Source organism: Crotalus tigris, unplaced genomic scaffold, assembly GCF_016545835.1.
Source record: "Crotalus tigris isolate CLP2741 ecotype Arizona unplaced genomic scaffold, ASM1654583v1 scf7180000017673.840971, whole genome shotgun sequence".
NCBI classification, from domain to species: Eukaryota; Metazoa; Chordata; class Lepidosauria; order Squamata; family Viperidae; genus Crotalus; species Crotalus tigris.
Genome location: NW_024096558.1, coordinates 140,364 through 165,010, shown reverse-complemented (window position 1 = coordinate 165,010; position 24,647 = coordinate 140,364). Strand labels below are relative to the sequence as shown.

The following is a 24,647-nucleotide window of genomic DNA, read 5'->3' as shown; positions in this document are numbered from 1 at the left end:
TTCCCGATCCTCCCTATAATGGCCGCACTGAGTTTCCTTTTAATCTGCGGCCGGTAGGGGCTACGATAATCACGTGTGCACAACGATGACCCCTGTGCACGCGTCTGGGGAAGAACGGCCTGGCTTGCAATGGGCCTCTCCGGGGCAGATTGGAGGGCTGGAGGAAGCGATGGGGCCGCTTACAAAGCCCTCCCGAAGGCCACTCTCGCCCTTGGCTCCCTTGCCTCGACTTTCACTTAGGAGGCTGCTGCGCATGTGCAGTGCTCGTGCATGCGCAGAAGCTTCTCCTGGCCTATTCCACGTGCGTCCAGACAAAGGGGCCGTGCTGCGCTGTGCAGCTTAGGTAATGGCGTCTGCTCAGCGTTTGGGAGCTCCCCGGTGAGGAGAGACAATGGCTCTCCTGGTTCCCAAGCCTATCAGCTGCTCTGTGCTAGCTCGTCCGGCTCCTGGCGTGACTCCCTCCCCACATGCACACCGTCTCTTTTCTAACTTCTACCGACGGAGCTGCAGCTGCAAGCTCCATTCGCGTGAAACCGCCTCCCAGCTGAACAGTTAGACCGGTAGGGAGAGTGAGGGGTGGGGAAGGCAAGGGGATGGGAGAAAGAAGTTCTCCCTTCTCTACGAAGGGTAATATCCCCGGGGTAATCTCCCCCCCCGTGGGGATATTAAATTTAAGTTTCTTTGAAATTTAAAAAATTTCGTGGTAGTTCAATTAAACTAAGCCTAATTTTCTACCAACTTTCAGCTACTGGAAGATAATCCACCAGAAAAAGGAGAGACTGTACCTGCCTAAGAGCCAAAGTTGTACGTCTGGTCACTGGGCGAGATCAGTCAAGACTGGGAATCTCGTGGTCCAGGACGGGTGTGGCAACTATGGCTGATTGATCTGATTGGGCAGGAATACAGTCTCAACCCACTGGTGGATTATCCATCTCCAGTGCTGGAGAACTCTCACATCCTGGACACAAACTATTTCAACTTCTTCCCTCAAGACGACACTATAGGGCATTACACACCAGAACAACTAGGCACAAGGACCGTTTTTTCCCCATGCCGTCACTCTGCTTAACAACTAATTCCCACAACACTGTCAAAATACTTAGTAAAGCTGCATTAGTATGATATTCCTCATCTTTCCTATTACCTATCCTTATCTTCTTATGACTATAACTTTGCTGCTTGTATCTTATAACTTATATTGATTTTTTTTGTATCCTAGTATGATTTATATTGTTTGCTTAGCTAGTACTCGATGACTATCACTAAGTATTGCATCTTTTGATTTATGATGAAGTGTTGTATTTCACGATTTATGATGAATGTATTTTCATGTTATATATGATCATGATTATCACTATTACTTGTATGTACACCGTGAGCTTATGCACCGGAAACAAATTCCTTGTGTGTCCAACCATACTTGGCCAATAAAGTATTCTATTCTATTCTATTCTATTCTATTCTATTCTATTCTATTCTATTCTATTCATATGCTACTCCACTACTACAAATCACAACCTGTCACATCCTCACTGAACCTGCTTTTTGGAAGGTGGAAGATAGAACTTTCAATTCTGGATTTATGATAAAGTTCCCATATAAATGCCATTCTGCAGAAAAAAAGATAGGGTAGGTTCCTTGCCCAAATATGCGTTACATTTAGAACTTCTTTGTCACAAAAGGTTCATGAATATGTCCAAACAGCTTAAACTGGATTTAGCAAACACATTACGCATCTTAGATGTAACTTCCCCAATTTGTTGCCCTCCCTCAGCCAGTCTCTATGGAAGCTGAAAATCCTGGAAACCACAGTCTAAAGATGCCCAGAGGATATAAAATTGGGGTAAAAAGCTCTCAGTGAATCAAAGTCTAAATCAGACATTATGTTCCAGTTTGTTGACCGTGACAATGACCAGACTAGTTGGTGCAAAAGGAACATCGGACTGTATAGTCTAGTGCAGTCACAGTCCAAGCAAATCCTTTTCGTCCTGAGTAAGAGGGGCTTTATTGGGGGGGAGGGGAAAAGGCTTGCTTTCCTACCCAGCACATCCACCCTGCGTTGGGGGATGCTGTTCACGCAGCTCCTGATAGAGTCCTCACTGGTCACGTCCAGTTCTTTGATTTCAAGCATCTTATCCAGAGCTGGCCCTGCTTGCTGCTTCAGGGCTTCACTTTTCTCCAAATTTCTCATGGTAGCAAAAACTAAAGAAAAAGAATGTAGACCAGGAGTTATAAGGCATCACTCTGGCCAAGTTAGGGAGGGCTTCCTTTCCTTCTTTGAGTAGGATGTGCTTCTTAGCACCCTTGCTGGGCTCCAGTTAGCCTTACCTCGAAATCGCTTCAGTTCATCTCTTGCTAGGCGCACTGCCAGGGCCAGCCCAATGCCGGAGGAGCAGCCGGTCACCAGCACGTTCCGCACGGCCATCTTGTTGCCTGTGGGAGGAAAGCAAAAGAATAGGAGAAAAGTCTCAAGAATGGTACAAAGAACCAAGGCTAGCGATACGACTGGAAGTCCTTTGCACTGACGAAGTCTGATCATCCCTCTGATCCCCCAAGTCCCCACCTCAAACATCACCTGTGCAAAGAATTTCAAGGCTCTTTCGGCCTTCTTCCCATCTAAAAAAATTGGCCATAATAATAATAATGATCTACTTTGCAGAATTAATGAAAAGATGACTGAGTTAGTCTAAAGTTCTTTGAGCATTCAGAAAGTAGGTACAATTTTTAGTGTTCACAATGACTGCAAAGTAGTTTTTATCAGCTATAGTATTTCCACAACTGAATCATTTTGTCAACTAAAATGAAGCCATTTTGGGGCTTAGCCCTGATTGAGGAAGACAGAAAGGAGCCTGTCACTTCTGGATGTTACTAAGACCATTCCTGGTTGCTCCCCGCATTGTCTTGCTGGCTGGAGTTGCTGGGTTGAAATATGGAAAAAAATTAGAAGGTTGTTCTGTTGCCCGAGCCACTTATTTCTCCTCACAGTTTCACTGGCACTAAAGAGTAACATGATTATACATCTTTGCACTATCAAATGTAGGACTATGGAATATAAAAGAAACTGTAGCATAAAATGCCATACTGTCCATAGCTGTTGTGCTTCAGGAACAAGTATTCAAAAGACTTCCCTGTGCATGACCAGGCACAAAGAGTTTACCTGTAAGAAAGGAAGTGTTAATCATTTATTTAATAGATTTATATGCCTGCCCATCATGTATACCATAACTTTGGCTAACTCACAAAATAACAATAAAAACTGTAATAACAACTCCCAGAATGTCGAAGGCAACATCCCTCCCACTGCCAGAATGGGATGACTCGACACCACTAGATTAACATGGCTAGCCTTCTCAGACACGGCCAACTCGCTGCCGCCATCTTTCTGCAGGATAGCTCAACACTGGAAATTCTCTGCAGGGATAACTCACTGTGGGCGCTGGATGGAGAACCGTGGGCAAGCAAGCAAGCAGGCTGTCAGAGGGCGGCAATGGGCGGAAAGTGGAGTTGGAGGCAACAGCACAGAGGCAACAGTGGGAGGTGGAGTGTTAAAATGGGAAGTCCCCACCACCCTGCAACTTTTTTTTTTAAAAAAAATTGCTTAATGTTTGAGGCTGTCTTGCTCTGAAAATAAGGGCAGCTTTGGGAAGCAATGAGGTGGGATGTCAGTTTTTTTTAAAACTGAAAAGATTTGTTTTGAGTTGCATTTCAATTCTTGTCCATCAAGCAGATCGCAAAGTTTGCAGCCTCATTTAGCTGTAGGGTCTGGTGAACCACAGAAATGGGGTTGTGTGGACATTGCGTGGAGACCAAACTGGAAAAAAACCCCCTCTTCTCAGCATTACTCTTTTCGCAGCATCGGAGTTGGCTTTGGGTGTAATATTGCTGCAACTCTTCATCCAAACACACACTGCACTTGACCAGAAACACCATGAAATCACCCACCTGGATTTGGGGAAAAGCACTCTGTATGTGACAGAAACACCAGGGAAGCACTCTGCACATGACCAGAAACACAATTAAATCATCCATCCAGTTCTGAGGGGTATATTGCTGCAACATTCCGTACAAACAGAAGTGTCTCTGGTCATGTGCAGAGTGCTTTTCCCCAAAGCCGGGAAACTTTGCAATCTGCTTGACGGGCAAGGATTTGAATGCAACTCAAAACAAGCCTTTTCAGTTTTAAAAAAGCTGACATCCCACCCCATTGCTTCCCAAAGCTTCCCTTATTTCCAGAGCAAGACACCCTCAAACATTAAGCTATGTGGCTTTAAAGGAAAGTTGCAGGGTGGCGGGGCCTTCCCATTTTGATATCTCACCCTGCCCCATGCTGTTGCCTCTGCACTGTTGTCTCTAACTCCACTCTCCACCCATCGCCGCCCCCCTCTGACAGCCCACTTGCTCACCTGCTTGGTGCTTGTCCCTGCAGCAAATTTCCAGTGTTCATATGTCCTGCAAAGAGATGGCAGCAATGAGCTGGCAGAGGGGACTTGGCGGTGGCAAGAAGGCCGTCCCCAATTGGCCGCATCGAGCTAGCGGTGTTGAGTCATCCTAGACCTCCCATTGCACTTTCCTGCACATCTTCATTCAACACCTCTGGCCTCCAACTTTAGCCCAGCAGTTCTCAACTTGTGGGTCGCAACCCCTTTGGGGGTCGAATGACCCTTTCACAGGGGTCACCTAACCTCCTGCAGCTCCGGAGCCTCCTCCACCATTTGGAGAGAGAGAGAGAGGGGGGGGGGGCACTTGCGCTTCCCTTCTCTCTCTCTCTCTCTTTCTCTCTCTCTCATGCAGACTTGCCCCCTCGCAGAGCACCTAATTGGCCCTGCGGCCGGGTGCCCTGCCCCCTGGGAGAAGGGTGGCCCGGAAGGCTCTTTCCCTGGCTGGCCCTGTCCGAGGTGCATGTGGCCAGGGAACCATGCAGAGAAGCCCTGGGATCCCTCTGGGAGTGGCCCGGCAGAGCCTCTGCTGAGTGGGCCAGCCCTCCCACAAGCCGTGGCCCCGGTTGGCCAAGCAGCAGCAGAGCCGGAGCCAGAGGGTGAATGGCAGGGGTAGGGAGGGGGCTTTGAATCTGTGGAGCACCCCCGCGATATGGCCTCGGAGCAGGTAGTGTGGCGCCCCCTGGCTTATCTGCACCAGGCGGAGGGGCAGACAAGCCGGCTACGTGTCTCCCCCGGCCAGGCAGCAGTCCCGGCTGGGGCAGCGGCCGGCAGGGGCATTGGTTCCTGGGCCGTCCCTGGGCTGCTGAACCAGTCATATGTCTCCCGGGCTGGGCAGCAGTCCTGGCTGGGGTGTCGGCATTGCTTCGGTCCCGGCGGGGGCGGCAGCTGGTGGGGGCGGCGGCTGGCAGGGACATTGGTTCCTGGGCCGTTCTCGGGCTGCTGAGCCGGCCACATGTCTACCTGGGCTGGGCGGCAGTCCCGGCTGGGGCAGCGGCATCGCTTCGGTCCCGGTGGGGGTGGCGGCGTCCTGGTCGTTGATGCCCCGGGTGCCTTTCAGCGCCTTCTGCTGCCTCCTGCCCCCCCACGCTTGGGCTTCCTGGGACCTCTGCCCATTTTCCCATGCCCGGAGCAGGAGAGGAAGTGCTGCTTTCCAGGCATGGGAAGGGGCTTCCCCTTCCCAGCCCCCCATCCACCAGGGCGGGGGCATTCCTCTGGACCGGGACTGGGGTTGTGTAAATTGCAGCACACCTCCTTTCCCGCTGCCCAGCCTGGCCCGGCTTGCCCTCCTGCAGCAGGCAGAGCTCGGCAGGATTTGGCCCTGGAAAGGCCTGGCCAGCTGGCCGTCTGGGAAGGCTGAGCAGCCCTGGTGAGGGACCTGTTCTCGCCCCGTGGCCAGCTGGCCAGGAATCTTGTCCAGCTCAGGGGCCGCCTGACCGCCGTGGAGATGTCCACATCAGCCACTGCCTGGCGGGCCTGCTAATTGTGGGCTCCCGGCCAGCTTCCTCTGTGAGTCAGGCGCCCGGGAGGGCCCGACCGAGCCCGGGGCTGACTTGCGCGGTTCCGAAATGTCACTTGCCTGAATTCTTTCTGCCTCCTGGGGGGAAGGTGCGCCTCATGGCCCAATTATTATGGACGTTATTCCAGCGTGGTCACTTAATTTGGATACTTCTGTTGTTTTTATTGATTTTGCTGTCATTACTCTTTTAAAAAGTTTTTAGTATTTTTAATTGTAATACATCTTTGAACTCTAACCTGCCCAGAGTCACTGAAAGGGGAAACCAGATACATTGAGGGGAGAGGAGAGGAGAGAGAGAGAGAGAGAGAGAAAGAGAGAGAAGAAAGAAAGAGAGAAAGAGAGAGGGGGGAGAGAAAAGAGAGAGAAAGAGGAAAGAGAGGAAGAGGAGAAAGGAAAGAGGAAAGAGACAGAGAGGAAAGAAAGGGAAAGAGGGAGAAGAAAAATAGAAAGAGAAGAAAGAGAAAGAGGAAAGAGAGGGAGAGGAAAGAGAAAGAGAAAGAGGAGAGGAAAGAGAGAGGAAAGATAGAAAGAGAGGGAAGAGAAAAAGAGAGGGAGAGGAAAGAGAGAGAGGGAGAGGAGAGAGGGAGAGGAAAGAGAGAAAGAGAGAGAGAGAGGAAAGCATAATAACTATGCTTTAATTATGTTCAATTCGTAACAATGAAAATACATCCTGCATATCAGATATTTCCATTATGATTCATAACAGTAGCAAAATTACAGTTATGAAGTAGCAACGAAAATAATTTTATGGTTGGGGGTCACCACAACATGAGGAACTGTATTAAAGGGTCACGGCATTAGGAAGGTTGAGAACCATTGCTCTAGCCAGTTCTTTAAGGTCTTCCAGAAGATAGGAGCACAGAGATGAATTTAGTGAAACACAGCCTAGGAAAATTGGAAAACATGAGTAGATTGCCCCACCTTGACCCTGGTAAACAAACAAACAAAAAGGCAGGAAAATTGCCAAACTTCCAAGAATCTGAGATTTTAGCTTAGATCGATAAAGGTCTAACATTTCATCTGATGTCTGTTTCTTTTTTTCCTTTTAAAAATAATTTATTAAAGACTAGAAGACCTCTGTGGTCCCTTACAGCCATATGATTATATATTCTAATAACAAATACATTCAAAGAAAAACACAGTGAACGTGAAAAAGGAAATGGAGAAAGAAAAAAGGAGATAGAAAAAAAGAAAATTAAAAAAAAAAAACAAAAAATGGAAAAATAATTGAGAAAGTGGCTTCCAATCTTCCTCTCAATAGTTATACATACAATTTTAATCTCTCTTTAAGATTGCATCATAATTCCCTTCTTTCTATAACCTATTCTTTCTCATCATAAATCACAAAGTCATTTTTTACACAAAAAACCCGTAAGAATTAGAGTGGTGGAGTATAAAGGCACAATCTGAGATTTGGATGGCATGGATAATAAATTTAAATGTGGCTATTAAAAATATTTTATTAGATGTGCCACGTTGAGAATAAGGAATAAACACAGGCTATGCCTGAAAACACCTCTATGGATCTCAGCACAAGAAGAGAAACAGCAGGCAAAGACAGAAAGTTAATGTAGCAGGAATTACTGGAGAACCACCAAGAGGAATATAAAATTAAATCAAGAGAACAACTAAAGCCAGAAAAATATAGTTGTAAATGATTTTCCCATTTAGAATGATTTAAAATGGATAAAAAGACTTATGTACGGAACAAAGTAAGAGAATATGAAGTGCAATTGTATACTGATGATGAACATGTAATTGCTAAAATGTATAAGCTTTTGTTGAAATTTGAAATGGAAGAACAGGTTAAAGAATGTGTAATAAAATGGGCTATGAATTTTGGTTATAATATATAGATGGATCAATGGGAAAATATGTGATCAAAAGGTTGAAATTTGCATTAGATTATAATCTTAAAGGGAATTTTTATAAATTGATGTATTGTTAGTACATGATGCCAGAGAAATTACATAGAATGCATAAAGGAAGCCCAAATGCTTGTTGGAAGTGTAAGCAACAGAAAGGGACATTTTATTATACTTGGTGAACATATAAAACTAAAACATGTTAAGATTCAAATATACACATTGACATAAAGGATTTTAAAGATTAATATTTAATTGAAGCCACAATATTTCCTTTTAGGACTGATGTATACACAGAAAAGTCATAGAAAATTATATCAGTATATTATTATTCCATCAAGATTATTGTATACACAAAGATTGAAAAATATGGCATGACCCACCTTGGAAAAATAGCTAGTGAAATCTCACCAAGTTGGTGAAATTCCCAGAACTTGCTGAGGTGCCATTGGACTTCTTTGGTTGGAGGAAAGTAATTATTGACATTTGTCTTGTGATGTCTGTGTCAACGCTGTGGCAAACTGAACTGAAGCCATTTTCATTTTGTCTTCGTTGCCACATATTTAGTTAGAAGGAAAGGGAAGGTGTAGCTTTCAGTTAGCCAAAATAATTCACATGTATGGGAACCAAGGTCATTGCTGATAAGAGCTGGGAGGAGTGTCTGCATTTTCTAACAATTGGTGAATGTGATTTATGACAGCAAATTGGGGTGGGAATTGCAACTTGCAACTTTGTAACCAAGGGGAGGGGAATTTAGTCTTGGGTTCACCTTTGTAATGTGCCGTTATATTGTAGCCAAATAAAGATGTTCTTTAAGGAAGAATTTCTTGCCTTGAAGTTCTTTTAAATGGTCTCATCTATCGGAACCATGACAGTCTGTTTCCTGATCTGGCCCATCTTGAAAGCCTTCACTTCACTTCAAGACCTTGTCTCCTGCCCGCTATTTTGAGCTGCTGCTCTCGACAGTAAACTAGTAAGGTATGAATTCTACTAACCTGCCCATTCCCCAACTCTACCAAAATTATTAATGCATTTTATTTCTGCCCAATTTTGTATCACCTACAAATTTAAGTAACATTCCTTCCATCTCTTTCATCCTACTTATTACAGAAAACAGCTGAAGAATAGGGAACTCATGACTGAACTCATATTTTAATGTTTTAAGGCAAGTCTTAATAGTTAAAGCTTTTTAAAGAAACAAAGCAAATAATGTGAATTTATTCATCCATCTCAAAAATCATGTCAATGAGAAGCCAAAAATATTGTACAGTACATCATAAATTGCAGGAACCGAAACTCAGTGAAAATAAAATAGAAAAATATTTATATATAAAATGTTTTAAATATATACTTTTTTTAAAAAAATGACAACTTGTTCCAGTAAAGTTGAAAAAACAATAATTTCACTTTGATAATCTTGAACAAAGCATTTTTTTAAAAAGTTGAACTAACTCCAGCGGATCTCACAAACAGATCCAATGCAATGTTCTTGACAACAGCATGAAAAAGGTTGCTTCATTAGGGATTTTTTAAAATTTTCCAGTCTAGTTCACAGGGCTGGAATTCCTTCATGATCTCCCATCTAAGTACTAAGCAGGCCTAATCCTGCTTAAAATACAAAGCCCCTCCCTGTAGTCAAGACATATGTCATGGCAGTATTAATCAAATTTAACTATGGTGCCCTGTTGATAATAAATGCTTATATATTCCCGATGAGACAAAAACCCCAGATCAGAACCCTGTGGACTGAACTGGTAAGATCACCTGAGTGCTGCCACATACTTTAACAAAATTATTTAACAAAGAACTGATTGTACAGTTGGTTATTCTGTATTCTTGTGTTATCATATATAGAACATATAGTATTTTATCTTTCCAGGGTACTTCCTATCCAAACAGGAAATATACATTATTGAACAAAACAAAACAAGTTTGAAAAAAGCCTATATAAGTTCAATTCACATTTGTAGCTTTCTTGTTTCTAGAGAACCTATGTTCCCTTTTCTTACTAAGGTTTCATTATTACTACAGATATCAAGTTGGCTATAGAGAAGCAAATAAGGTATCATTTCAGATGCTGTAGAATTATGACAATCTTCATTCCCACAAAATCATTTTAGACTGACTTCTATATATAATCAGGGAATGAAATTATTTATCTATTCATTAAGAGAATCTGGATGTCAGCCATTTATATGTCTCTATCCAGCCATCTATTCGCCTCAGATAAGTACAATATTATGATAATTTCTATGCCTGCTGTATTCCAAGAGACATTGCACTGTAACCAAAACAGATAGCTTACTTCGAGAAATCCAGCATGGCCAAGCAGTCTGTTGCCCTTTGGTTTAACCAAAACTGAGGCACACAGAAAGATAATCTTGCAGTATAGCAATTCCTCTTCTTGTAGAGTTGGTTCTATTGAGGGAAAACCCAAACTGGGGAGGTTATGTCCTGCTAGAGAATTTCTTATACATAATTGAATATCTGACCATCTCATAATGTTCTATAATTTCAAAATGGATATTACCTATTGGAAAAGAAACAAAAATACAGCTGCAAGATACAGATAGTCCTTGATTTACAACCATTACAGCATCCCGTTATCAAAAATTGGGCACTTGGCAACTGGCAGCTTCTGGAACAACCTGCCTCCAGAAGCTGTGAATGCTCCAACACTGGAAGTTTTTAAGAAGAGACTGGACAGCCATTTGTCTGAAATGGTATAGGGCAGTGATGGCAAACCTTTTAGAGACCGAGTGCCCAAACTGCAACCCAAAACCCACTTATGTATCGTCAGGTGCCGGGTGGGCGTGGGTGTGGTGGTAACAGCAGTCTGGGTGGGACTAAAAAGTTCAATCAATCAATTCCAACTTTGTGAGATCTTTTTTTTCCCCGCAAGAAGTTGAAATTGATTGATTGACTGAACCTTTTTTTTTTTTTTGCACATGGCGGCAGAGGCCTAAAGTGAAAAGGTTTTATAAAACCCAGCTGAAGGCCTAGGACTGCGGTGACAATGCACACGCCTACAGAGAGGATTTTGCATGCCACCTGTGGCACATGTGCCATAGGTTCGCCACCACAGGTATAGGGTTTCCTGCCTGAGCAGGGGGTTGGACTAGATGACCTCCAAAGTCTCTTCCAACTTTATTATTATTGACGGTTATAGGGTCCTGGGGTCATGTGATCATCTTTTGCAGCCTTCTAAATAGTATAGTCCAGTGATGATGAACCTTTTAAAGACCAAGTGCCCAAACTGCAACCCAAAACCCACTTATCTATTGTCAGGTGCTGGGTGGGCATGGCCATTGGGTGGGCGTGGCTGTGGTGGTAACGGCAGACTGGGTGGGACTAAAAAGTTCAATCAATCAGTTCCAACTTTGTGAGATCTTTTTATTTCCCGTGAGAAGATGAAATTGATTGTTTTTTTTTTTTTGCACACAGTGGCGGAGACCTAAAGCGAAATGGTTTTATAAAACCCAGCTGAAGGCCTAGGACTGGGGCAACGGCGCGTGCCCACAGAGAGGGCTCTGTGTGCCACCTGTGGCACGCATGCCATAGGTTCACCACCATGGGTATAGTCAATGGGGAAGCCAGATTCACTTAACAACTGTGTTACTAACTTAACAACTGCAGTGATTCACTTAACAATTGTGGCAAGAAGAGTGGTAATATGGGACAAAGCTCGCTTAACAACTCTCTTGCTTAGCAATGGAAATTTGGGCTCGTAGCTCAAGGACTACTGTATTACACTGCAGAACAATTTGTGCAAAAAAATGTATTACAAACAGTTTGGAAGATTAATATTAGGTTAGGGATTGCAATCAGCCCCATGCTTTATTTTCTAAAAGTAAACTATTATTTCTCATTTGGTGCCTTCAAGTCAAATATGAACATGAAATGATATAGGTTCTCCTGCTCAAGCAGGGGGCTGGACTAGAAAATCTCCAAGGTCCCTTCCAGCTCTATTCTGATTCATGATTCCTGACAACTTTATAGACCAGGGGTGTCAAACTCTTAACGTCATGTGACATGTTGTGACGTATCGCGACTTTTTTTCCGTTGTCGGCAATGGGGTGGGCGTGGTTTTGCCATGATGCATCCAGCCCGCGGGCCGGTAGTTTGACACCCGTAATAGACAGTTTCATGCAATTTCCCTGACAAGTTTATAGATGTGGATTGCCATTACCTTCTTCCAGGATGGTTTTTGACTTCTTGGTATTGGGCTGAGAGGGAATGGCTGATCAATGATCACTCAGCTGGACTCCATGCCTAAGAAAGGACTAGAACCAAAGTCTTCCTGGTCTAAGTTCAGCGCTTTCAACACAACACCAAATGCACATTGCACTTGAAAGCACCAAAAGTTTGGATTCATAAATTGCTAAAGTATTTAAAGGAGGACAGAGGCAGAAAGGTGCCCAAAGCTGTAGAAACAGAAGAGGAGGACAATGAATAAATCCACCCTGAGGAAAACACAAAAGCTCGCTATAGGACTTTGGGATAGTAATTCTCTCTAAGCCTACTTCAAAAGGATGCTGTGTGAAGAATTGGAGGAATGCTGTGTATGCTGCCCTGTGTTTCTTAGGAAAGGAGGATATAATTGATCAAATAAAGAGATTAGTGGAATGATCTGGATAGTTATCATTTGTCTGTGCAAGCACCAGGAATGTAACTGAAGTCAATGAGATATAACTAAACTGTTTGAAAATGATTTATGCCCATTGCAGAAAACACTTTTCAGTTGTTTCATTTGGTGCGTTAAGTTTTTTGGGGATGTAAACCAAAAACTTATTTTTAAAGTGGCCTTAAGTGTCCAATGATACAATTCTTTACACAAGTACTCTCTCAGGATGGGAGCCATGTTTAAGGGGACAGACTAATCCAAAAATGTTTTGGGGCTGCAAGAGCATAGTTGTGTTCTTTATTCAAGTCCCTCCTGTGTCTTTGGATGGAACAGTACCCAATCCAATTGTTCTCCAAATGTAAAGTATTTTGCATGATTCTCGATCAACCGGCATAAATTGTGCTGGCTGGGGGGATTAGGGGAATCGAAGTCCATTTTTACCGGAAGACATCAGATTAGATTAGAGTAATAAAATGGGAAGTTGGATTCCGCTAAGACTATTTCCCGGACTTTAAAACCAACAGTTCTCTTTAATGATATTCAAGGCGTGGCGGAGGAAGTCTTCTGCAGAAGAACCGCCAGCACTTCGAAGCTCAGTCTCCCGCCACGCAATCAACTACCCCGGAGCGCCAACCTGGCAGAAGGCTATTGTCGACCACGACCTGCAGGGATTATTGGATACCTTCGCGGAAAAGTTGTAGGAAGGAAATGGAAGCACGTGGTCAACCCTGGGAGAGAAACCTTACCCCAGACAGCAACTCCTTGCTAACAGCGCGCGTTCTCACGCAGCCCTATGCGTTTCTTGCAGGAGAGAAAGCTAGGATGGCGCCTCCCTGGCTAGGAGCTTTCCAGTGGTGACCACTTCTCCAATATCAGAACCACCTACCTCGAGAAATTGTGCCCAGTCCCGAAATCCTGTCAGCACGAGAGGAAAAGAGGGATCCAAGACCTTCCCACCATCCTCCGAATATTTCTGCGCTTCTCGTTTATCCGCTATCTGCCCGGGAATCGGCCTTCCTCTCGATCTCGCACACGGTATAAGTCGGGCAAAGGACGGGCAAACCCGCCCCAACCTGAAGGACGCCGGTCATTGTAGTCCTCATGGCTCTCGGTTGCCTTCCTTTGGCCCCGCCTTCCCAGAGTTAAGAAGGGGAAGGCGTGACACGCCGCTGTTAAAGGTTGGGACGAGGAAACCGGCTCGGGAAGATTTAGCGAGTGTGTAAAACAAAAAGCTAAAAGGAGCCCCCGTGTCCATGATCTCTGATCCCCGTTTGCTGAAGGAGAAAATCGCCGAGGAAAGCTATTGCTTCCAAACTTGGAACAAAATGATTAGCTGTTGATTTTGCCGACCCTGAATGATTTCGGATTCCAAATATACATACGGATCAGAACACGGGTGTCAAACTCCCGCGTCACGTGACGTGTCGCGACGTATCGCGATTTTTTTCGCATTGCCGGAGCTGGGGTGGGCAGTTTGACGCCCCTGGATCAGAGTTTCCGAAGTGGTCTGCTGTACACAAAGCACTGCAAATCTTATTGGTAGGGTTTCTAATTTTAATACTGAATATAGTTCCCTCCCCAACATCCTAATGTGGTGTTAACTCTCCCTCCCTTTTTTGTACTGCAATCTAGGTTAACATACCGCTAGTTAGGTTGAATGTGTTGAATTAATTCATAGCTCAAGTCATAGTTAATTGAGTACAAACTTTCTAGCCTATGTTGCAAATGAAGTTCCATGGAAAATTAAGAAAATCTACATTAAATCAAGATGTCAAAAAAATTGGAAGGTGAAACAAAATGCTGGAAGAGAAGTGTGGTAGCTACACTTCATTACTTTTTAAAAAGATAAATGAAGACAAATCTAGAGAAAACTGAATGATTGTGCAAGCAGCTTAGTATGAAGTGGATTGCAATGAGGATAAAACAGCAGAATCTACTTAACCATGCCAATTTCCAAAAGCTAAGCAGAATTGAACTTGGTTAATATTTGGTTTGATCACTAGGAAAAACCAAAAGGTGGCATGACAATCACTTCTCTGTTGTTGCTGAAAAAAGCTACATGCATAAGTTGAACTTGACCTGAAGAAAACTATTTGTACTAGACAATAAGCAGTTCTAAAAGATGTTGCATGTTTACTTCAGTGGGCCACAGCTCAATCCAGGAGGAGCCAGTGAACAGATATGCCATTCTGAGACAAAGAGGGGAGAAACAGTTTTTCTGAGTAATTGCTGAAACTGATTAATTTTACATGGGTGTCAAACTTGCCATGTCATGTGATGTGTCATGACGTATTGCGACTCTGCATTGCTGGCAGTGGGGTGGGCACGGCTTCAGTATGATGAAACTGGCCTGCGGGCTAGCAGTTTGACACCTCTGGATTAATATGTTCAAGTTAATTTTATTTCACTGCAGACCTATGTTAATTTTTTATAACTAAGCACAATTTGTCTATGTTGCAAGCAAAGGGTAAAACCAGAGGTATTCATTTCCCAAGTTGTCATTTATTTTTAATGTTTGTCAGTGGATAAGCTAAGTATTTCTATTGTTCTATCAAGCAGTGCTAGTTTTCCAAATTTCCAATCAGGCTCAAAAGTATGGTAAATGTATCCTCAGACAATACAGAAAAATAATGAACATGCTTGCTTCAGTAAATGATCATTTGTATATGGTTCCTTGTACATGCTAAAGAAAATCAATGAGCAAGAGAAGAAAATATTATCCTGTTTAACATAGAAGACTCTTGCTCTAGATTCTAGAACTTGTGCAAGGTGTCAGTGAAGGAAAATGTGAAATAATAGCTGTCACATTTGCTGCTCCTAAAATGCTTTCAGATCAAAGTACAGCACAAATACGCATTAAATCAAGAACCAGCTTTTCTCCATCTGTAATAGGAGATACTAATCACATGGGTATGAAACACTTAATCATTCAACAATAGTGTAAAGTCCTATATCAGGAGCACTTAGCAGCTAAGCTAAGGGTCTCATCTCTGTGAAGAGATTTCATCCTACTACTCACTCTACCTGATTTAACTGCTACTGTATTGATTTTTTAAAACTTTGTTAAATATCTTCAATTATCTCAAATACATTTAGATAAAAGCTACTCTTTTTATATGTTCGAACAATTAGCCTCACTTTCCCACCAAAGCTTGGAATAGTCTTTGCCTCGTCTTAATGCTACTTTGATAGCCAGTTCCTTCCAATGCTTGGGCTAAAAGGGGAAACAGGCAGAATAGATTTTCAAGAAGAGTAAGTGGGATAGAGAAAGAAAAAAAGTTCAAGTAATTTATGTGGGGAAGAAAAGGGCAGGGGTTCATAAGAAGTCTCCGACCAACTATTGTTTGCTCCACCCCAGTCTTCTCAACCTCAGGAAGTTTTAAGATGCATAGACTAATTCCGACTAATGGCCATACCTCTTAAAGTTGCCAACGTTAAGAAACTGCTTTGCCCAATTGCATGTATTTCTAGGAACACATGTTTCAGAGCATCTCTGATTGAAGAAGTGTGCCTGAGATCTGCCTTAGAAAACACAGCAGCACTCAGCCTTCACATGGGGGTGCTCCCCTCCACAAATATAAGACATCTTGAATATGACTCTGGAAACAGTGCTGGAAGGGAGAGAGAGCGTGTCAGCAGCTCTGTATAGTAACCAATAGCAGCCCAGATATTGCCCAGATCAAATTAAAACTTGGCAGAGAAACTGCACAGTCAGGGTTGTGCCAGGGCAATTTGAGAAATGCCACGTTTGAAGCAGAGCAAGGAGGCATGATTGTGCTGGAAAAGAGAGTAGTGAAGAGTGACCTCTTCTGTTCAAACCTGCTTAGTGTGATTGTCAAAGTGTTGCCTACTCAAAATCAGTAATTATGTGGCAGAATTTATAGAGATGGGATGCAGTAATGGCGACAATGAGCTGATTCTGCTGCTCTTGACTATGCTATGAACCCCCTGCAAATATACAAAGTGGTAAAATAAGGACATCAAAGAACAGACTCCAAAGCCTTCTTGTACTCCTGCTGTTTTATCTCTGACTCCGTTTAAGCTATACACTTGGGGCACTCATCACACCCTAACACAGTGGTTCTCAACCTGTGGGCTGGGACCCCATTTGGGGTCAAACGACCATTTCACGGGGGTCGCCAAACAACGCAGTCCGCCATTTTTTTCCCCTTTTCCTTAGCTGTGCTACTCCCTTTTATTCTATTGGCTTTTGAAAGCCAATAGAATAGACTCTCTTGAATAGAGTCTAATTCTATTGGCTTTCAAAAGCCAATAGGAATTGTCCAGGCTGTCTCTGCCCTGCTGAGCCCGCCAAAAGTCCCATTCTGCAAACGGTGCTGCACCAGTTGAGTAGTCCTCGACTTATGATCGGTTGAGTAGTCCTTGGCGGTCACGGCATTAAAAAGGTTGAGAACCACTGCCCTAACACAACCGGCAATCTGGTTGTGCCAGCTGGCACAGCATCTTGGGAAAGAGCCTTAGAGCCACACCTGTCTTCGTCGGTTGTATGAAGACACTTTATAATATATGACCTTACTGTTCTGTTTGTCCTCTGCACTTGTAGATTTGTGAAATGATTAGGATAATACAGAGCAATTTTATGTTGCATGAACTGTGCATTTTACTTCAGAGCATCTCCAATCTCTTTCAGTTTCACTTTGCATTTCTTCACAAATCTGTTAGGTCCTATTTCTACATAAATGGATTTTCTAAAAAAAAATACATGTCAACTTCCTGCTACTGTAAGTATTGGAGAAAAGTTGTGTTTTAAAACACTAAAGTTATTTTTTTTCATTTTATTATTTTAATTTAGATTTGAATGTGCTTGCAGTTTGATTGAGCTTGTTATATTGCATGTTTAATGCTGTTTGAATTTGTATTATAAGTTAATATTAATCAAAACAATCAATAGTCCTGATTAAAAATACAGTCAGTTTATTTATGATCTAAGACCAAACACAATAAAATAGCAATATATGATGGTACAGGAAAACAGTAACTATTAAAAATATTGTCCATCTAATTGGAGTATTAACACATTTCCTAAAGAATACCAGTATTTATTTTAATTTATTTAATTCATTTATTTGAATAATTTAGTTTCTACAGATGCATAAAATATTAGACCCTCTACCTTGCACCAGGGTTAAGTCTAGGAAACCAATTTGGGATAACATACCACAGTTTTATGATCTAGATCAGTGATGGCGAATCTTTTAGAGACTGAGTGTGCAAACTGCAACCCAAAACCCACTTATGTATCATTGGGTGCCAGGTGGGTGTGGCCCATTGAGTGGGTGTGGCCCATTGAGTGGGTGTGGCTGCTGTGGTAATGGCAGACTGGGTGGGGCTAAAAAGTTCAATCAATCAATTCCAACTTTGCGAGATCTTTTTTTCCCACGAGAAGTTGAAATTGATTGATTGATTGAACCTTTTTTTTTTTTTTGCATACGGTGGCAGAGGCCTAAAGCGAAAAGGTTTTATAAAACCCAGCTGAAAGCCTAAGACTGGGGCGATGGTGCGTGTGCCCAGAGAGAGGGCTCTGTGTGCTACCTGTGGCACATGTGCCATAGGTTCGCCACCATGGACCTAGATGAAGACTGGTGATTACAATGGACAACTTGTAATAACTGTAACCAAACAGGTTACACAGATCCAACAAAACCACTTTCAGGAATGTAATAGCCCAGAAAAATATGGAACCACCTGAATGGAATCAGGAAGGGTCATGCCAGAACTAAGGCAAAACGTTTTAAGTGGGGACAGGCTGAGAGCCTGCGATGTAACACTAGTGCATCAGAACAAATGATAATACACATAATTCAAAAATGGCTCCTCGGGAAATTTCAAGATACTTGTGATGATCTTATCGCAACCACACCAGAAGAAGTTAGATGGTTAGCTTCCTTAGACATTGAGTTATAACATCTATACCATTATGACTCTATGGTGCCATATTATGGTGATTTTATTATGGTTATATCTTAATTCAATATTTTACCTTGTATATTGTATTGCTTGCATAATATACATACACACACATACACACACACACGCTTTATTTAAACTTGTATTTGTATATAGGTGATTGCAAGACTTCTGTAGATACCTTACACTAAATAAATAAATAAATTTAGTTCTCTAGACCTGTAAAGTGATAGAGTTTTAAGGCATGTTTGCAGGCATGTTTAAGTTACAGACAGTATGACAGTATCATCAGCATAATGAACACAGAGCAGAGACAGTAGGCAAGGGAGGGAGGAAAAGCATAAATAAAAACATTTTGCTACAGTGGAATGCATCACTTTTCCAAGAAGCCAGATTGCAGATCTTTGATTATAAGTGAGAGGATGCTCAAAGTAAGGAACTCTTTTGAATGCCAGACAATATAATTAGAAATTCTAACTTCCAATGGAGTACTCACTCGTTTTTGAGGTTCCATATGTGCCTGTCTACTTCATGGATTACTGCCTTGTGGCAAAGGGGCTTGTGTAACTCAATGAAGCTATGAGCTATGCCATGCAGGGCCACCCAAAATGGACATGTCATAGCAGAGAGTTCTGACAAAATCTGATCCACTGGAGAAGGAAATGGCAACCCACTCCAGTATCTTTGCCATGAAAACCCCATGGACAGTACCAAAAGGCAAAAAGATATGACACTGGAAGATGAGCCCCTCAGGTCAGAAGATGTCCAATATGCTACTAGAGAAGAGCAGAGGGCTAGTACTAGTAGCACCAGAAAGATTGAAGCGACTAGGTCAAAGCCACAGGAATGCTCAGCTGTGGATGCATCTGGTGGTGAAAGGAAAGTCCGATGCTGTAAAGATCTTTTCTCCATAAGAACCTGGAACGTAAGATCCATGAATCAAGGCAAACTGGACATGGTCAAACAAGAGATGACAAGACTGAACATCGACATCATAGGGATCAGCGAACTAAAATGGACAGGAATGGGTGAATTTAATTCAGAGGACCATCAGGTATACAACTGCGGGCAAGAATCCCTCAGAAGAAATGGAGTAACCTTCATAGTCAATAAAAGAGTAGGAAAAGCAATACTGGGATACAATCCCCAAAATGATAGAATGATCTCAGTGCGAATCCAAGGCAAACCATTCAATATCACAGTAGTCCAAGTCTATGCCCCAACCACTGGTGCTGAAGAGGATGAAACTGACCTTATAAAGCCCTACAGCACCTTATAGAATCAACACCAAAAAATGATGTCCTTATCATCATTGGGGATTGGAACGCTAAAGTAGGAAGCCAAAAGATAACTGGAATAACAGGGAAGTTTGGCCTTGGAGTACAAAATGAAGTAGGGCACAGGCTGATAGAATTTTGTCAAGAGAATGCAGCAATCATAGCAAACACTCTTTTCCATCAACCCAGGAGACAGCTCTACACATGGACATCACCAGACGGTCAACATAGAAATCAGATTGACCATGTGCTCTGCAACCAAAAATGGAGAAGCTCTATACCAGCGGTTCTCAACCTGTGGGTCGCGACCCCATTTGGGGTCGAACGACCATTTCACGGGGGTCGCCAAACAAGGCTGTCCACCATTTTTTCCCCTTTTCTTTAGCTGTGCTACTCCCTCTTATTCTATTGGCTTTTGAAAGCCAATAGAATAGACTCTATTCAAGAGACTCTATTCTATTGGCGTTCAAAAGCCAATAGATTCTAAATTAGACTCTGAATAGAGTCTAATTCTATTGGCTTTCAAAAGCTAGTGTAAGGACCCACCCCACTTTGCATCTTAAGAAGACAGAACTCTTGGAATAATTCTTCCAACAGGCATCCTTTATTAAGAGAAAATGGTGCAGGCGTTCTAGACAGGACTTGGGGTCCAAGCTCTCCCATTCAAGGTTTTAAGGGGTTCCCCAGTAGTCCCAATCACCCCCTTCTTCCAGCGACAGTCTCAGGCATTACACTCCCACCCCCTTTTCCTTACTCCCGGCTGGATGGAGACTTCAGAGAGAACTACATGAAAGGTAATAGCCCCATTCTTATGGTTAGTCCTTTTGGTGATATCCACATTCGGTCCCTTTGAAGTGTACTGAAGGAAGTGAGGGCCATAAAGCCCCTTTGTTCACCCCCTTCCCTTCATCATATGACAGAATCCAGGGAAGGTAGAAATGGGGTTTTCTACAGTTGATAACTAGAGATGAAATATAATTGGATTCTGACAGCTAGGCTCCAGCAGTATGTGGATTGAGAACTTCCAGAAGTACAGGCAGGATTTCAAAGAGGCATAGGAACTAGAGATCAATTTGCCAACATACGCTGGATCATGGAGAAAGCTAGGGAGTTCCAGAAAAACATCTGCTTCATTGACTATGCTAAAGCCTTTAATTGTATGGATCACAACAAATTGTGGCAAGTTCTTAAAGAGATGGGAGTACCAGACCATCTTATTTGTCTCTTGAGAAACCTATATGCGGGTCAAGAAGCAACAGTGAGAACTTGACACGGAACCACTGTTTGGTTCAAAATTGGGAAAGGAGTCCGGCAAGGCTGTATTCTGTCGCTCTGCCTATTTAAATGATATGCAGAGCACATCATGAGAAAGGTAGGCCTAGATGAATCAAAAGTTGGAATTAAGATTGCCGGGAGAAATATCAACAACGTAAGATGTGCAGATGATACCACTCTAATGGCAGAAAGTGAAGAGGAATTAAAGAGCCTCTTGATGCGGGTGAAGAAGGAGAGTGCAAAAGTTAGCTTGAAACTCAATATTAAAAAAACCAAGATCATGGCATCTGGCCCTCTCAATTCCTGGCAAATCGATGGGGAAGAAATGGAGGTAGTGACAGATTTTATCTTCCTGGGTTCCAAGATCACCACAGATGGGGACTGCAGCCAAGAAATTAAAAGACGCTAGCTCCTGGGGAGGAAAGCTATGGCAAATCTAGACAGCATACTAAAAAGCAGAGACATCACCCTGCCAACAAAAGTACGTATAGTCCAGGCCATGGTTTTCCCAGTTGCAATGTATGGCTGTGAAAGTTGGACCATAAGAAAGGCTGCGCGTAAAAGAATTGAGGCCTTTGAACTATGGTGCTGGAGAAGACTCCTGCGAGTCCCCTGGACTGCAAGGTGATTAAACCGGTCAGTCCTAGAGGAGATCAACCCTGACTGCTCTTTAGAAGGCCAGATCCTGAAGTTGAAACTCAAGTACTTTGGCCACCTAATGAGAAGGAAGGACTCACTGGAGAAGAGCCTAGTGCTGGGAAAGATTGAGGGCAATAGAAGAATGGGACGACAGAGAATGGGGTGGCTGGATGGAATAATTGAAGCAGTAGGCGTGAGCTTAAATGGACTCCAGAAGATAGTAGAGGACAGGAAGGCCTGGAGGAACCTTGTCCATGGGGTTGCGATGGATCGGACACGACTTCGCAACTAACAACAACAATATGTGCCTCTGGTGGTTCCAGAGCAAATAACCTTGCCCACTTGCTTACCCAGAGGCCTGGCAGAGTAAAGGACTAATGAATTGCTGGATATTCCCTTGTAACAGCTGGTTCTGTTCCTGCAAGAAAATCAGTGGAATGTGGAAAGGAAACAATGGCAGTAAAACAAATTCCCAGTTCTGGGATCATGGCAAACTGATGCTGAGCAGGTTCACAGAACCTGAGGAGTTATCATAGAAGATGTCACATATTTGGTCCCTGGATAATGTTTTTAACTTCTTTGACTAGGTGTAATATTCTTTTATCTATATTCTTTTGTTCTATCTCTTCCATCCTTTATTGTTCTATCTCTATATTCTTTTCTTCACCTCATAATTTCCTCCTCTCACCCCATGTTCTTGCAGAAAGGAAAAGGAGGGGTGTCATTGATGAGCTCCATTTAGTTTGGGCGCAATTCAGTTGTGATGTGCTTTATATGTGTTGCCCTCTCCTCCCCCTCTAGGATTCCTTTTTTAAAAATATAATTTTATTAAGGATTTTTATTACAATGGTAAAATCTATTAAAAACTAAAAAAGAATAAAAAGAAAGTGCGAAAGGTGAAAAGGAGAAGAAAATTAAGTAGAAAATATAAAAAAGAAAAGTAAGTATACAGTAAAGAAAGAGAAAAGAAATCTGTAAAGAAGTGAGTTCCAACCTTCATTGTAACAAGTGCAGGTAGTCCTTGACTTACGACCACAATGGAGGGCAAAATTCCCTTTGCTAAACAAGACATTTATTAAGTGAATTTTGCCATATTTTATGACCTTTTTTGCCACAGTTGTTAAGCAAATCACTGCAGTTGTTAAGTGAATCATGCAGTCGTTGGGTGAATCTGGCATACAAATGGTGATCACATGACCCCAGGATAGTGCAACTGTTATAAATACATAACAGTTGTCAAGTACCCAAACTCTGATCAAGTGATCATGGGGATGCTACAACAGTTGATAAGTGTGAAAATTGGATATAAGTCACTTTTTTAGTGCTCTTGTAACTTCAAACGGTCACTAAACAAATGGTCGTAAGTTGAAGATTACCTGTATAAAAATTCACTTTCTCATAATTTACAACCAATAATCTTCTCATCCAATACTCTATCTCTTATCTATAGGCAAATCCACTATCTTTTTAGTCCTAGTGTCAGCAGAAAGCCCAGTAAGGATTACCAAGAATAGTAACATATCTTAACCTTGATCAAATAAAACAACTTTATATTCCTCCTGTTTACTTCTTATTCCTCCCCATTACTTCTAACACATGCTTTCTGACTCCAAGGGACTACCATGCTCTTGTGCCTCTCCTGTTTACTTCAGGCACTCACTCCTGATCTGTTATTTAAACCAACAGGGGGAATGATGTCATCTTTGTTTTGGTTTCAATTATGAGATAAGGGCATTGCCAGGAATATAGTGTTCATAAGTCAGCTTTGGACCATATTCTTGAATCCCTAGACATGGGCTGTATTATAAAAAGTTGTTAGAATGCCTACAAATCAGTCTAATGGACAGATTGGGGTCAGTGAAAGAAGTTCCTTCCTCTGAAGGTTTTTCATTACTATCTAATCAAACAGGGAGGTAAGAACTTCCCAAGTAAATATGAGGATGATGCAAAGACTGCAAACAAGTTCCTGACCTGGGGAATTTCTGTCTCAGGAGAAAACACCTGCTTCGCCAGATTAACACTTTACCTTCCATGCAATGGCAGGTATTTTTCTAACACAGTGTATTTAGGAGCCCATCCTCCTTGCTTGGACAGTAAAATTTTGTGCAACGATTCTCTAACAGATCAGAGAAAAATTAAGAACAATTTAGTGTTACACATATACCCCATTTTTACAAGCTATTTTCCAGAGTGATTTTTACACATTATAATAAAACACCATGCCTAATATATATCAGTTTAAAGACACGGTATCTGAAAAGTAGCATAACATCCATTTGAGAGAGGACAAAACTCCTAAAGAATTGAAAATATTAAAAAAGAAGAGGAAAATGGCAGGATGTTTAGGCCCAGAAAACTTCCAAAAGGGACGATCCACATGTAGAATGCACCCAATTTGCTTCAGGTGTTGGGGTGCAGCCCATGATAGACAAGTGAAGGATGTGTTCCTTCTCTTTGCTGCCCTCCCTCTTTAGCACATCACCAGCTGGCAGGAAAGACACAGCCAGTTATGGCATTACACTGGGAAAGGGTACACCTGACTGCAAGGCTCTGTCCATCATTTCTAGGCTCCTTCCTGGATGCTGCCCATGCTGTCATTATTAGCTGAGCTGAATAAACTTGAAAACAAATTCTGTGGACCAGAATCAGAAGGAATTGACTCACAAGCAGAATTTTATTTAGGAATCGTCTTCCCTTTCTTTCTTTACTTTATTTAGGCCACAAATTCTGGGTTCTATTTGGGAAGCAAGTAGGAGTGGGGAAATGGTCCTGTCATTCCACTCCATTTTTACGACCCTGTAATCATCTCTTAATTTCAGGTAGAGTCGGGGCGGCTGAATGGAGCTGAGCGTTTACTGGCTGAATGCCCTTCCTGACACCTACATGGAGTTTCCAGTAGATATTTTTTTCTTTGCACCCTAGGAGAGAAACATTTGCTGTTACCTAGGATTGAACTCTCAACCTTCCAAGTGGGAGGCGAGTGTCTTAATCACTAGGCCACCACACTACTTGGTCCTGTCACTGTATCTGCCTTGTATTAAACTATGAGGTTCAAGCATTTATAATATCATAGCCAAGCAATTT

At 42.6% G+C, this 24,647-nt stretch overlaps 1 protein-coding gene across 2 annotated transcripts in view; it reads right to left on the bottom strand.

The window, feature by feature from the left end:
* Positions 1–13,486, bottom strand: part of LOC120305433 (retinol dehydrogenase 8-like) — a 30,266-nt gene extending 16,780 nt beyond the window's left edge. For both annotated transcript variants that reach the window (XM_039337257.1, XM_039337258.1), the window contains exons 1-3: positions 13,331–13,486; positions 2,329–2,433; positions 2,041–2,202 (exon numbers count right to left, since the gene is read on the bottom strand). In XM_039337257.1, the coding sequence (XP_039193191.1) occupies positions 2,041–2,202; positions 2,329–2,425 (259 nt within the window). In that variant the 5' untranslated portion in view covers positions 2,426–2,433; positions 13,331–13,486. The remainder of the gene's footprint in view (positions 1–2,040; positions 2,203–2,328; positions 2,434–13,330) is intronic.
* Positions 13,487–24,647: the final 11,161 nt, after the last annotated feature.